This window comes from Trichomycterus rosablanca, chromosome 8 (genome assembly GCF_030014385.1).
Source record: "Trichomycterus rosablanca isolate fTriRos1 chromosome 8, fTriRos1.hap1, whole genome shotgun sequence".
Classification (NCBI taxonomy): domain Eukaryota; kingdom Metazoa; phylum Chordata; class Actinopteri; order Siluriformes; family Trichomycteridae; genus Trichomycterus; species Trichomycterus rosablanca.
The window spans coordinates 38,574,897-38,590,240 of NC_085995.1; the positions used below are offsets into that span (position 1 = coordinate 38,574,897).

The following is a 15,344-nucleotide window of genomic DNA, read 5'->3' on the forward strand; positions in this document are numbered from 1 at the left end:
AAATGCTCTGATCAAGATGAAACTGGTTACCTGCCTTTACATTTGCAGCATTCGACAGGCGCTTTTATCCGAATACAATGCAAGCTGTTAAGGGTTAAGGGCCTTGTTACAGGGCATCAGTGGCAACTTGGTGGTGGTGGGGCTTGAACCAGTGACCTTCTGGTCAAAAGTCAGTTGAATTGAACTACCACTACCAACCTTCATCAAACGGCCAATCAGCTGCATGACTTTGCTCCACACTGTTTGTGTCTCCATTTAGTTTTAATTCAACTTTTTGTTTGTCTGCGGTTGTGACTAATTTCAAATTTCCCAGCAGCTTTAATTCTGTGCCTAAACAGAGCTCAATAAGTTTGTGGACAGTTTAAATAAAATGAACACTAATGCCAGACGCAACATGAGCGCCATCATGCTGTTCCATCAGCCCTGAGTCTTTGTTAAAATCAAAATCAGTTTGGCTTTATTTACTTCTTACTTCATTCATTTCTTTAACATTTGTTTTATTTTTAGTAATCTAGATTCAGTCAGTATCCTAAATAAAGAACTACCCACATTTTCATAATGAATTAATCATGCTGTAGTCAGTAAAATACCAGAAGCACAAATCAGCAGAACTTCTGAGAGGATGAATTAATGAAGGTGTGTCAAATACTGACTCTACACAAGTTGTAGATTTTGTTTTCCAGTTTTCATTGTTAAAAACTAGGGCTGTCACGTGATTCAACTTTTTAATCGAGATTAATTGCGATTAATGAACCAAATTAATCGCAATTAATCACAAACTAATAACTAAGCACAATGTGAACAGTTTTTTGTGCACATTTTTTATTGCAAGAACTTCATAAAATTATGATAAAATGATTAAATCTAAATTATTTTTAGAAAGCCAGCCAATGCCTATATAGAGTTATTAACATCTTTCAGCCAGTTATTTAAAATGACAAGTCTGTTCACATTATCTGACAAAAGTGAGGATCTTGTCCTGTTCATAATCCTGCCACTGAAAACAGCTTCTCATAATATGAACCATTTCTAGATGCAACACCAGTGGGGTAATTAGGAGCTCATGGGCCCCAGCGCAAAAAAAAATGTGGGCCCCCTCAAAAAATTGCATATACTGATAGCTGATCAGAATGAATTAAAAGTCACTCAGAAGTTACACTTCAAGTCCAAATTCCTGCCTCTGGCAATTTTAATGCACAGTTTTAGTTATTTAAATTTTACTTAACGAAAATATTATAATATAATAACAACGACCTGGCGAGTGCAGCCAATAGGGGGGCAGTGAGGTGAGTTGTTGAGTTCATGTCGTGGAGGACCCCCTCCCCCTGCCATGGGCCCCAGTGCACCTGCCCCACCTCCGCCCCCCCGTAGTTACGCCCCTGTGCAACACGTATAACGTCCTGTCGACCCACATCGTTAATTATGTTAAAGCGTCTACAGTCCATTGTGATCCATTTAACAGCAGTGTTTGTGATGTTCCGTGTACAGTCCACAGGCTTTATATCCAAATTCATCTGAAACAAAGTTAGACAGAGCTCATTTAGCCAGTAATGCCTATCCTGCGCCTAACGAGACAAAGACGTGCTCTGACCAAAGATGATATTAAAGCGTCAATTAATAACTGTAATTTTGTCTAGTGATGATTTCTCATGCTTTTTGAAAATTATTATTTAAAACACCCGATATTTCACAATATGTAGCTCAAGTCATTTCTAACTCACAACGCAAACTGGAGAAAGACCAGTGTTATCGCTACAGTATAAACACAATGTTGCTGTGTTAAAGCAGCGCAAATTACCACAGAGACACATATTTACGTGGCTGGATGTTCTAGGTTTACTATCAACTTTTAAGGGAGCTGTGCTGTGTGCTGTAGCTTCTATTTATGATTTAATTCAATTTATGAGTGTAATTTAATGACTGCTGTGAAATGTGGCTCTTTTCTTTAAAAAATGGTAAAATCTGTGATTTTTGAAAAATGAAAAGCACATTTTCCAGTTAATTTAGAAGGGCCCTAATAATAATCAAGCCTTCATGAGTTGGATGGAGTGTGATGGGGGCAGGAAAAGCTTCAAACTCTGCAAAACAGGGGGTCTACGGGACTGTGGTTCAGTAACCCTAATGGTATGATTTAGTTACCACCCTACAGTGCTCTGTAATGGTTCTGATTGGCATTAATTGTAATACAACAATGTTGAGCATTATGAGCACTGTTAATATTATAGATATTAATATATATGTTAGTATAGATCATTTCTAAATAACTAAAATAATAGAATATAATAGAAATAAAAGATGAATAAGATATAGAAGCTTTATTGCTGTTAATCTCAGCCACTCTGCAGCACTGTGGAATCTAGTGATGTCACAATAGTGCTGAGCTCTATAAGCAGCCGGGCTCCGTCAGGTTCCCTCATTCTTCAACTGCGCATCGTGCTGTTCACATCCACTAAACAAGTACCGTTGGAAAGACTATGGCGAAACGCCGCAACAAGCTAAAAATCCACCCACTGCCGACCGAAAAGATCAAGGAAGGGCAGCAGGAGGTGATGAATGAAAAGAAAGAAAACCGATTTCTGGCTGCTCTGCTGAAACCATTTCGGAGGATGAGAGCGGCTCTTCTGAGCAAAACATCGACATCTAGCAACACCGTGAGCTCCCCACGTGCTGGATGTTCAAAAGACTCCCAAAAGGAAAAGACTCACCCAGACTCTTCTGATAACCTGAGGTCTGTTGGATGGTCTTCTGTCAGAGCCAGATCACACATCGATGAGGAGACGAGCGGAAAAGATCCGACTCTGCTGTCTTTAAAGTCTCTCTCATCATGTTCCATAGACAGCTCAGGTTTAATTGAGGACATCATCGAGAGAGATCTGGCTCTTGAGTCCTTGGAGTCGTGCTCTCTATTTTCCAGAGACAGCTCAGTTTATACTGAGGGAAAAAATAGAAAATGATCTGGTCTGTCTGGAGTCTTCTTCATTATCCAGAACCACCTTCATTATTGAAGAGGAAAAGACTCACCCAGAGCTGACCTACCCAGTGAATGAGGTCTACAATACACAGAGACCAGTGAGGCCAAAGTCCTCATATGGCAAGTGGCCCACCTACCCAGGATATGCCAAACATCCAGCGACATATTCCTGTGGTGACAACTCAGTTTATACTGAGGACAATTATCTGAATCTGGTCTCATCCGGTACCACCTTGGATATTGATGAGGAGCAGACTAACTCAGCGCTGACCTACAAATCAGTGACTGAGGTCTTCAATACCCAGAGACCAGTGAGGCCAAAGTCATCATATGGCAAGCGGCCCATTTACCCAGGATATGCCAAACATCCATCATCATATTCCTGTGGTGACAGCTCAGTTTATACTGAGGACAATTATCTGGATCTGGTCTCTCTGGCGTCTCCTTCATCATCCGGTACCACCTTGGATATCGCTGAGGAAAAGACCAACTCAGCGCTGACCTACAAATCAGTGACTCAGGTCTACAATACACAGACCCCAGTGAGGCCAAAAACATCATATGGCAAGCGTCCCACACACCCAGGATATGCCATACATGGTGACAACTCTGTTTTTACTGAGAAAATTGCTCAAAAGTATCTGGATCTGGTCTCTTTGGAGTCTCCTTCATTATCCGGTACCACCTTGGAGGATGATGAGGAAAAGACCAACTCAGCGCTGACCTACAAATCAGTGACTGAGGCCTTCAATACCCAGAGACCAGTGAGGCCAAAAACATCATATGGAAGGCGGCCCACACACCCAGGATATGCCATACATCCATCGACATATTCCTGTGGTGGCAGCTCAATTTATACTGAGAGAATAACTACAAATGATCTGGATCTGCTCTCTCTAAAGTCGTCTTCATCATCCAGTACCAGCTTGGATATGGATGAGGAACAGACTAACACAGAGCGGACCTTCACATCAGTGAATAAAGTCTACATCATGCATAGATCAGCGAGGCCAAAATCATCGTATGGCAAGCGTCGCACCTGCCCGGGATATGTTAAACATCCATCTACATATTCCTGCGGTGACGGCTCGGCTTTCCCTGATATGCTTTTCAAATAGCAAATTCTTCTGTAAATATTCATCTATTATAGCAAATAAAAATACCAAAAAAAGCTTGTTGTTTATCATTATTTTTAACGTTTAAGCTTATACATACATATCACATTGGGACCCAAACTCACCACCCTACACCAGCTAACAATATATTTCAGCCCTGAATTTCACCACTTTAATATAAGAAAAGTGCTAACAGTGTACAGCATTGTGTATGTAACGGGGATCAGGGATGTATTCGATGTTGGGCTGATGGAACAAGTTCTAAATGTGAGAGAAGCATAAAAGTCTGAGTAACTTTCCTAAAGCCAAATCTTTTTGGCCACACGACTGCGTTAAAATAACAGCAAGGGCCCACCAACAGTGGTCCAAGGAGGGACGAGTCACAATCCACCGACAGGCTGTTGGGCAGCCAAGAATCATAGAAGCCAGAGGACATGAAGGCTGTGGAGACTGGTACAGACCAGTTGCACCTTATACAATATAAAGTTATACACAGGGTACTCTACACAGGTCATAAACTATTTAAAATGGGCTTCACAACAACCAAAATATGCACTCAATGTACCCAAAATACTCCGGACGACTACACTTATGTCTTATGGTATTGCACTCCTATTAAAAATTTTTGGCAACAAATTATCTCACAAGCAACCATAATAATTAAACAGCCGATCCCATTATCCCCCTCGCTTTGCTTATTAGGTGACATATCACCAATAACTTTAACAAAGGAAAATAGTAGATTACTACTAATAATGCTAACCATCACCAAGAAAACAATATTGATAACATTAATATTGCTCACTGGAAAAATTTACTCATTGATTATACATCGATAGAACATCTCTCAACCTCGATTCAAAACAAATCCCATGATTTCAGCTCGACTTGGTCAACACTCATCAATTTCATACAATAATAAATCTTAAAATGCATTAATACAATTTATTCTGAGAAAGCAACAACAACTCCCACTAGATACAGTGTATCACAAAAGTGAGTACACCCCTCACATTTCTGCAAATATTTCATTATATCTTTTCATGGGACAACACTATAGACATGAAACTTGGATATAACTTAGAGTAGTCAGTGTACAACTTGTATAGCAGTGTAGATCTACTGTCTTCTGAAAATAACTCAACACACAGCCATTAATGTCTAAATAGCTGGCAACATAAGTGAGTACACCCCACAGTGAACATGTCCAAATTGTGCCCAAATGTGTCGTTGTCCCTCCCTGGTGTCATGTGTCAAGGTCCCAGGTGTAAATGGGGAGCAGGGCTGTTAAATTTGGTGTTTTGGGTACAATTCTCTCATACTGGCCACTGGATATTCAACATGGCACCTCATGGCAAAGAACTCTCTGAGGATGTGAGAAATAGAATTGTTGCTCTCCACAAAGATGGCCTGGGCTATAAGAAGATTGCTAACACCCTGAAACTGAGCTACAGCATGGTGGCCAAGGTCATACAGCGGTTTTCCAGGACAGGTTCCACTCGGAACAGGCTTCGCCAGGGTCGACCAAAGAAGTTGAGTCCACGTGTTCGGCGTCATATCCAGAGGTTGGCTTTAAAAAATAGACACATGAGTGCTGCCAGCATTGCTGCAGAGGTTGAAGACGTGGGAGATCAGCCTGTCAGTGCTCAGACCATACGCCGCACACTGCATCAACTCGGTCTGCATGGTCGTCATCCCAGAAGGAAGCTGACGCACAAGAAAGCCCGCAAACAGTTTGCTGAAAACAAGCAGTCCAAGAACATGGATTACTGGAATGCCCTGTGGTCTGATGAGACCAAGATAAACTTGTTTGGCTCAGATGGTGTCCAGCATGTGTGGCGGCGCCCTGGTGAGAAGTACCAAGACAACTGTATCTTGCCTACAGTCAAGCATGGTGGTGGTAGCATCATGGTCTTGGGCTGCATGAGTGTTGCTGGCACTGGGGAGCTGCAGTTCATTGAGGGAAACATGAATTCCAACATGTACTGTGACATTCTGAAACAGAGCATGATCCCCTCCCTTCGAAAACTGGGCCTCATGGCAGTTTTCCAACAGGATAACGACCCCAAACACAACCTCCAAGATGACAACTGCCTTGCAGAGGAAGCTGAAGGTAAAGGTGATGGACTAAACCCAATTGAGCACCTGTGGCGCATCCTCAAGTGGAAGGTGGAGGAGTTCAAGGTGTCTAACATCCACCAGCTCCGTGATGTCATCATGGAGGAGTGGAAGAGGATTCCAGTAGCAACCTGTGCAGCTCTGGTGAATTCCATGCCCAGGAGGGTTAAGGCAGTGCTGGATAATAATGGTGGTCACACAAAATATTGACACTTTGGGCACAATTTGGACATGTTCACTGTGGGGTGTACTCACTTATGTTGCCAGCCATTTAGACATTAATGGCTGTGTGTTGAGTTATTTTCAGAAGACAGTAAATCTACACTGCTATACAAGCTGTACACTGACTACTCTAAGTTATATCCAAGTTTTAGTTCTATAGTGTTGTCCCATGAAAAGATATAATAAAATATTTGCAGAAATGTGAGGGGTGTACTCACTTTTGTGATACACTGTATATACAAACCACTTAGTCCACTCAAGTAACCTATTCACAAATGCACCTTCCACCTTCATCTCCTCACACACACATACACACACACCTAAACAGATAACGGTGTTGCAATCAGATCTTAAATTAACAATCAATAATCTCTCTTTTTCTGTCTCCCTCACCTTTCTCTCTTGAACTACTTTCATCATCTATTGTCTCTTGTTTTTCTTTTTGTTACCCTCCCTTGAGATGGGAAGGCCTAATGTATGCAAGGCAATGTTAAACCCACAAACAAACCAAATAATATACAGATAATGTTATCAGGGGTAGCATTAGCATTTACAGTTAAGGCCCAGAGATTTGTAACACTGTGCCAATCCAAAGCAGGGCACAACAGAGCCAGAGGGATTCGGAAGATGCAACTCACCCCGGACACAATCTATTTTCTCTTCTTCAAGGGCGGCACAGTGGCTCAGTGGGTAGCACTGCCGCCTCACAGCAAGAAGGTCCTGGGTTTAATTCCCAGGTGGAACGGTCTGGGTCCTTTCTGTGTGGAGTTTGCATGTTCTCCCCGTGTCTAAGTGGGTTTCCTCCCACAGTACAAAGACATGCAAGTGAGGTGAACTGGAGATACAAAATTATAATGAACTTGATCAGATGAATCTTGTGTAATGAGTAACTACCATTCCTGTCATGAATGTAACCAAAGTGTCAAACATCAAACATCATTAAAATCAAAATAAATAAATAAATAAATAACTGGTCGCTCAGGTGGCGCAGCGGTAAAAACACACGCTGGAACCAGAGCTGGGATCTCGAATACATCGTATCGAATGTCAGCTCTGCCTTGCCGGCTGAGGCCGAGCGGCCACATGAACAACTATTGGCCTGTTGTTCATATGGGCGGAACTAAGCCGGATGGGGTCTCTCTCTCATGACTCGGAGTGCTCTCAGGGTGTGTCTCTCTGTACACAACGCTGAGCTGCACTGCAATCGTTAAAGTGTAGGTGATAAGATGCATACAGCTGCTGCCCACGTGTCAGAGGGGGCGTGGGTTAGCTTTGTTCTCCTCAATCAGAGCGGGGATCGGCATTGGTGGAGAGGAAGCATGATGCAGTGGGGCAATTGAACACTAAAAAGGGGAGAAAAAGGAAAAAAATGCATAAATAAAATTAAAATAAATAAATAAATAAATAACTTTTCTCTTCTTCCGCCTGGAAGACATTATAGGATCTTAAAGACACACACCTCCCAACTTAAAAACAGTTTTTTTTCTCCAAATGCTATTGTTGCCTTGAATAAATAATCCCCCTCTACCCCCCCACCTACCTCAATATCATTGTAAACTGAAGTGCAATAACTTTACAAGTCGTGAAATAATACTGTTATTTGTACTGTAATACTGCTACACTACTTCATATACTTCTACGTATATATATTATATATGGGCTCATACCAGCACAACACACACTAACACACCACCACCATGTCAGTGTCACTGCAGTGCTAATACCTGCTCCTGGGGGGTCCTGACCATTGAAGAACAGCATGAAAGAAGGCTAACAAAGCATGCAGAGAAACAGATGGACTACAGTCAGTAATTGTAGAACTACAAAGTGCTTCTATATGGTAAGTGGAGCTGATAAAATGGACAGTGAGTGTAGAAACAAGGAGGTGGTTTTAATGTTATGGCTGATCAGTGTATTTACACTGTCTGTATCTTCAGTACTGCTGTGGTTTCCACTGCTGATAAAAATGTGATACCACTAGTAACAATAAACATAAATAATCATACTTTGATCATCATACTATAATTGAGTCCCAACATTTACGATGTTAGCTCTCTTCCTCATGTAGATCCGTGTCTTTATGACAGATGATCTCCAGCATGTCTTCGAACTGTTGGCACACGCTGTAGTTCTGCGGCCTGGCACTGATGTACTTCAGCACAGTCTGAGCTCCGGGTTCCTGAGCGCCGTTCAGTACAACAACACTGTCAAAAAATAAATATATAAATAAATATAAAGACCTGCTGTAAAAACTGTATCTGAACCTTTGTTCCTTCAAAGTCTTGTGAGAAGTTTTGTTATAGCTGAGACGATTACAAAGAGGTATAATCAAGTGTCCAAATACACACACACTACCATCATACATACACTCATACCAGCACCACACACACACTACCATCATACGTACACTCATACAAGCACCACACACACACTACCATCATACGTACACTCATACAAGCACCACACACACTACCATCATACGTACACTCATACCAGCACTACACACACACTACCATGATACACTCATACCAGCACCACATACACTACCATGATATGTACACTCATACCAGCACTACACACACACTACCATCATACATAAACTCATACCAGCACCATACAAACACTACCATCATACGTACACTCATACAAGCACCACACACACACTACCATCATACGTACACTCATACAAGCACCACACACACACTATCATGATACACTCATACCAGCACCACATACACTACCATGATATGTACACTCATACCAGCACTACACACACACTACCATCATACATAAACTCATACCAGCACCATACACACACTACCATCATACGTACACTCATACCAGCACCACACACACACTACCATCATACGTACACTCATACAAGCACCACACACACACTACCATCATACGTACACTCACACAAGCACCACACACACACTATCATGATACACTCATATCAGCACCACATACACTACCATGATACACTCATACCAGCACCACATACACTACCATGATACACTCATACCAGCACCACATACACTACCATGATATGTACACTCATACCAGCACCACACACACTACCATCATACGTACACGGGCCAGTGATAGCTCAGTGGTTAAGGTACTGGACTAGTAAACAGAAGGTTGCCGGTTCAAGCCCCGCCACCACCAAGTTGCCACTGTTGGGTCCCTGAGCAAGGCCCTTAACCCTCAATTGCTCATTGTGTAAGTCGCTTTGGATAAAACCGTCTGCTAAATGCTGAAAATGTAAATGTACACTCATACAAGCACTACACACACAAGCACTACACACACACCACCATCATACGTACACTCATACAAGCACTACACACACTATCATGATACACTCATACCAGCACCACACACACTACCATCATACATACACTCATACCAGCACCACACACACTACCATGATATGTACACTCATACCAGCACCACACACACACACTACCATGATATGTACACTCATACCAGCACTACACACACAGTATCATGATACACTCATACCAGCACCACATACACTACCATGATATGTACACTCATACCAGCACCACACACACACACTACCATGATATGTACACTCATACCAGCACCACACACACACACACTACCATCATACATACACTCATACCAGCACCACACACACACTACCATGATACACTCATACCAGCACCACACACACACTCACACAGAGACTACCATGATACACTCATACCAGCACCACACACACACTACCATGATACACTCATACCAGCACCAGCCAGTATGAGAAATTTGTACCCAAAACACCAAATTTAACAGCCCTGCTCCCCATTCACACCTGGGACCTTGACACATGACACCAGAGAGGGACAACGACACAATTTGGACATGTTCACTGTGGGGTGTACTCACTTATGTTGCCAGCTATTTAGACATTAATGGCTGTGTGTTGAGTTATTTTGAGAAGACAGTAAATCTACACTGCTATACAAGCTGTACACTGACTACTGTAACTTATATCCAAGTTTCATGTCTATAGTGTTGTCCCATGAAAAGATATAATGAAATATTTGCAAAAATGTGAGGGGTGTACTCACTTTTGTGAGATACTGTATGGACACTCATACCAGCACCACACACACACTACCATCATACGTACACTCATACAAGCACCACACACACACTACCATCATATGTACACTCATACAAGCACTACACACACACTACCATCATACGTACGCTCATACAAGCACTACACACACACTACCATGATACACTCATACCAGCACCACACACACTACCATGATATGTACACTCATACCAGCACTACACACACTACCATCATACATACACTCATACCAGCACCACACACACTACCATGATATGTACACTCATACCAGCACTACACACACACTATCATGATACACTCATACCAGCACCACATACACTACCATGATATGTACACTCATACCAGCACCACACACACACACACACACACTACCATGATATGTACACTCATACCAGCACCACACACACACTACCATCATACGTACACTCATACAAGCACCACACACACACTACCATCATACGTACACTCATACAAGCACTACACACACACTACCATGATACACTCATACCAGCACCACACACACACACACACACACAGAGACTACTATGATACACTCATACCAGCACCACACACACACACACACACACAGTACCATGATATATATCTTTTGATGGAGTAGAGGGTGACTGTGCATAGTAACCAATAAGCTACAGTAAGTAACTGTATACCTACAGCTCTCTACCAGTGGTCTACATCTCAATGCATGTATGCAGACCACAAGAGCAGCTTTTGGTCACTGCCAAAAACACTAAGAACCACTGACCTACAAGGGGCATATTCTGTGGTTCACAGATGTACCAGATAAACTGTCAACTGAGTGTATAAACAACTGCTGATACGTGTCCATTTCCATCACTCCCCGTTACTGACCTGCTCTCAGACAGCAGATTGTGTCTCTGTAGTGCCAGCAGGTCTGGGAGATACTGCTCAGGATCATGATCCATCACTACCAGGTCCAACTGGCCTTCATTGAGGTCAGATGCTAAACCAGTGATGGCTTCATGTGAGGAGCAGCTCAGCACCTGGAACTGATGAGAAACTGTTTATATTATCTGACTTCATCTGCGTAGCACAGCTCACATCAATAGACTTTTGAACAATAGACTTCCACACTTTTTTGTGTAATGTATTTAATTTAAAATTATGTAACTGACATTTTTACCAATTATTCTACAACCCCAAATCAGAAAAAGTTGGAAAATGCAATTAAAATAATAACACAGTGTTTCTTTTAAATAATAACACAGTTGACTTTTATTTGATGTCAGACAGGATGAACCTGAGATATTTCATGTTTTACATCCAGGCAAGGCTGAGTCTTTTGATAAAACATGAAATATCTCAGGTTCATCCTGTCTGACATCAAATAAAAGTCAAAGTGAATGTAAGAAACTCTGTGTTATTATTTTAATTGCATTTTCCATGCTGTCCAAACTTTTTCTTATTTGGGGTTGTAATAACTCGCAGCAAATGGCCCGGGGGCTGGAGTTTGGACGTTCCTGGTCTAATTGTTTTGTTTGCTAAGTAAACAATTTTAGCTTACTTGTTTATGTTTGAAACCTGCAACAAGGATTATCTCCTCGCCCTTGTCTGCAGCGAGAGGGTCCATCTCCACTGTGAACAGTTTGCCAGAGACAGGAAGCAGGCACAGTATTCGGACAGAAGAGTAGCCGCAGTGCATCCCCAGCTCTAGAACACGGAGGGGAGCCTTGCGCCTTACTACCTCATCCAAGAACTCACCTGTCAGAAAGATCAATGTCAGTCAGAGAAATAGTTCAATATTCAAAAGTCTGAACAGTTTAAAACAGGAAATATAACAAGCGTGTGATCTGTAACCTTTTTCAGGCCCAATGCTGAGCACGGCATGTGTGTTAGCGTACTGGTGGAACGTAGCCAGCACACTTTCAGCCTGACCGTGGGTGCACTCGGAGAAAACGTAGGCATGAATCCTCCTGACACACATGTTTCTGCCAGGCAGTTTCAGCACAGTGGCACAGACACGACGGAAAAGAGCCATCAGTGATGAGCGGTACAGGGTGATCAACACAGGGATCAGCGGCACTGGGAGCAGCAGCCACGACGCCATGATCACAGACCTAATAAAAATAATAAAGAGCAGAAAGAACCTCTGTTAAAAGTGTTGCAAAAACAACTATGATATACATGTGGTGACATGCAGTAAGTAGACCATGTGAATGTGTTTGAGAGTATATTTAAATTAAGGAACGAACTATCTACTGCACAATAATGTGAGCTTCATTATACAGCACTATTTACTGGTATACAATAGCTTCACCTCAAACTAATGAATCAATCAATCCATTAATAAACCAACAGAGAAATTGTAGATCCATAATGATTGTTTTCTTTGAGTATAATCTTGTAAGTTTAATAGTAAAAAATAAACCTCACTACAAACAATAAAAAAAAAAAGATTTTACATTTTTTATTATTTTATTATTAAATAAATACGTCCAACATATGCTGGTTATACGATTCATTTTGCCAGGTCATTAAAATGTACACTAAATAATAATAATGATGATGTATGTGATTACATGAAAAGTTAAAAACAATTGCAAGACATTGACATTTTCGGCATTTAGCAGATGCTTTTATCCAAAGCGGCTTACAATTAAGACTGAACACAATTATTTTGAGCAGTTGAGGGTTAAGGGCCTTGCTCAGGGGCCCAACAGTGGCAACTTGGCAGTGGTGGGGCTTGAACCGGCAACCTTCTGATCACTAGTCCAGTACCTTAACCACTGAGCTGTCACTGCCCTTCTGCTGCAAGACCGATTTGCCATTGGTAAACTATTTTTGGTGAAATAGTTATACTGCGTATGACATAATTTTGCTAAATTATAATAATAATAATAATAATAACAATAATAATAATAATCATCTCAGTGATGCATCGACTGGTCGAGCATCGACTGGTCGAGCATCCACACAAGCATGATTGGCTATGTCTGAGGGGGAAAATGGCCAAAGCCCTAAGACTGGTGGAACCAGGCCCCCCTGTGACCCTGACCAGGATAAGGCAGCTTATAAAAATACTATTACTTCTGCTTATAATAATAATAATAATCTTGCCATTTTGAAATAATTATTGTAATAATACAAATAATAAGAAGGCAGTTGTAGCTTAGTGGTTAAGGTACTGGACTAGTAAGCAGAAGGTTGCTGGTTCAAGCCCCACCACTGCCAGGTTGCCACTGTTGGGCCCTTGAGCAAGGCCCTTAACGCTCAATTGCTTAGACTGTATTCTGTAAGTCGCTTTGGATAAAGGTGTCTGCTAAATGCTGAAAATGTAAATGTAATAAACTTACAAAAAAACTTTTGATTCATAAAAATGTCTATTAAAAGTATTATTATTATCATTAAAGTTTATTGTTTACGATAATTATTAAGGTATTTGCTGATGAAATAAACCTGAAGATAACTGACTAATATACAGATTGCTGATAATAATAATAATAATAATAATAATAATAATAAGGTATTTTCCAATAAATATAGTAAATTGAATAAATAAATACCTTGGAATAATGAAAATTTGAGAGCAGTATAGTGCTAATAGTAAGAACAACAACAATAAAAGTTAAAAAATCTATTTTGCATAATCCCACCGTGAGCTAAACGAACTGTTCATTTATTTATTGTTAAGTTAAGTACAGATAAATACAATAAGATAAATAAAGAAATAAAGGTGAACATGTTAAATCTCGCTCCTGCAGGATAATAAACTGAGAGAGAATCAGAACTTACCGTCAGTGCAGTGCAGGAGGAGAGCTGGATCTTCTGAGTAGTTGTGGGTGAAGAAGCTGGAGCTGGAGCTGGAGCTGACAGACAGACTCGTTAGTTTCATGTCAGCTGTTTTAAACACTTGATGTTCAGATAAAACCAGAGATTTAAAACTCACCATGTTTACACCAAACACGGAAGTACTAAAGTACAGGTAGGCTGGGCGGTTCCCATGGCGACCTTAAAAGCACCGTGTACCACAACACTGAGGTAAATGAATCAAGTTCAGTCGGTGATTCTGATCTTCACTTAGAAAAACACAACACTTATTTTAACATGAGGAGAGTGAAGAACATCTAGCATAAACTATTTTATTGATATATCAAACATGACACATCTGTCTGTCTGTCTGTCTGTCTGTCTGTCTGTCTGTCTGTCTGTCTGTCTATCTATCTATCTATCTATCTATCTATCTATCTATCTATCTATCTATCTATCTATCTATCTGTGTCTGTCTATCTATCTATTCAGTCTGTCTGTCTGTCTGTCTGTCTATCTATCTATCTATCTATCTATCTATCTATCTATCTATCTATCTATCTATCTATCTATCTATCTATCTATCTATCTGTGTCTGTCTATCTATCTATTCAGTCTGTCTGTCTGTCTGTCTATCTATCTATCTATCTATCTATCTATCTGTGTCTGTCTATCTATCTATTCAGTCTGTCTGTCTGTCTATCTATCTATCTATCTATCTATCTATCTATCTATCTATCTATCTATCTATCTATCTATCTATCTATCTGTGTCTGTCTATCTATCTAGTCTGTCTGTCTGTCTGTCTGTCTGTCTGTCTGTCTGTCTGTCTATCTATCTATCTATCTATCTATCTATCTATCTATCTATCTATCTATCTATCTATCTATCTATCTATCTAATGTCTGTTCTGTCCAGTCCAGTCATGGCCCTGGTGCTGAGAGGGTTGAGAACCTTCTTTAAGGGCCCAAAAGTGGCTGCATGGCAGACAAGGGATTTG

The 15,344-nt window shown here is 41.0% G+C and overlaps 1 protein-coding gene across 1 annotated transcript; it reads right to left on the bottom strand.

The window, feature by feature from the left end:
- Window positions 1-8,296: 8,296 nt before the first annotated feature.
- On the bottom strand, window positions 8,297-14,561 carry LOC134319150 (transmembrane O-methyltransferase homolog). The gene is made up of 6 exons (XM_063000165.1): window positions 14,484-14,561; window positions 14,330-14,403; window positions 12,395-12,654; window positions 12,102-12,298; window positions 11,429-11,586; window positions 8,297-8,630 (listed from the first exon to the last, which is right to left on the bottom strand). Exons 3-6 carry the CDS (start codon window positions 12,642-12,644, stop codon window positions 8,474-8,476), a joined length of 762 nt encoding a protein of 253 aa, XP_062856235.1. The 5' UTR covers window positions 12,645-12,654; window positions 14,330-14,403; window positions 14,484-14,561; the 3' UTR covers window positions 8,297-8,473.
- Window positions 14,562-15,344: the final 783 nt, after the last annotated feature.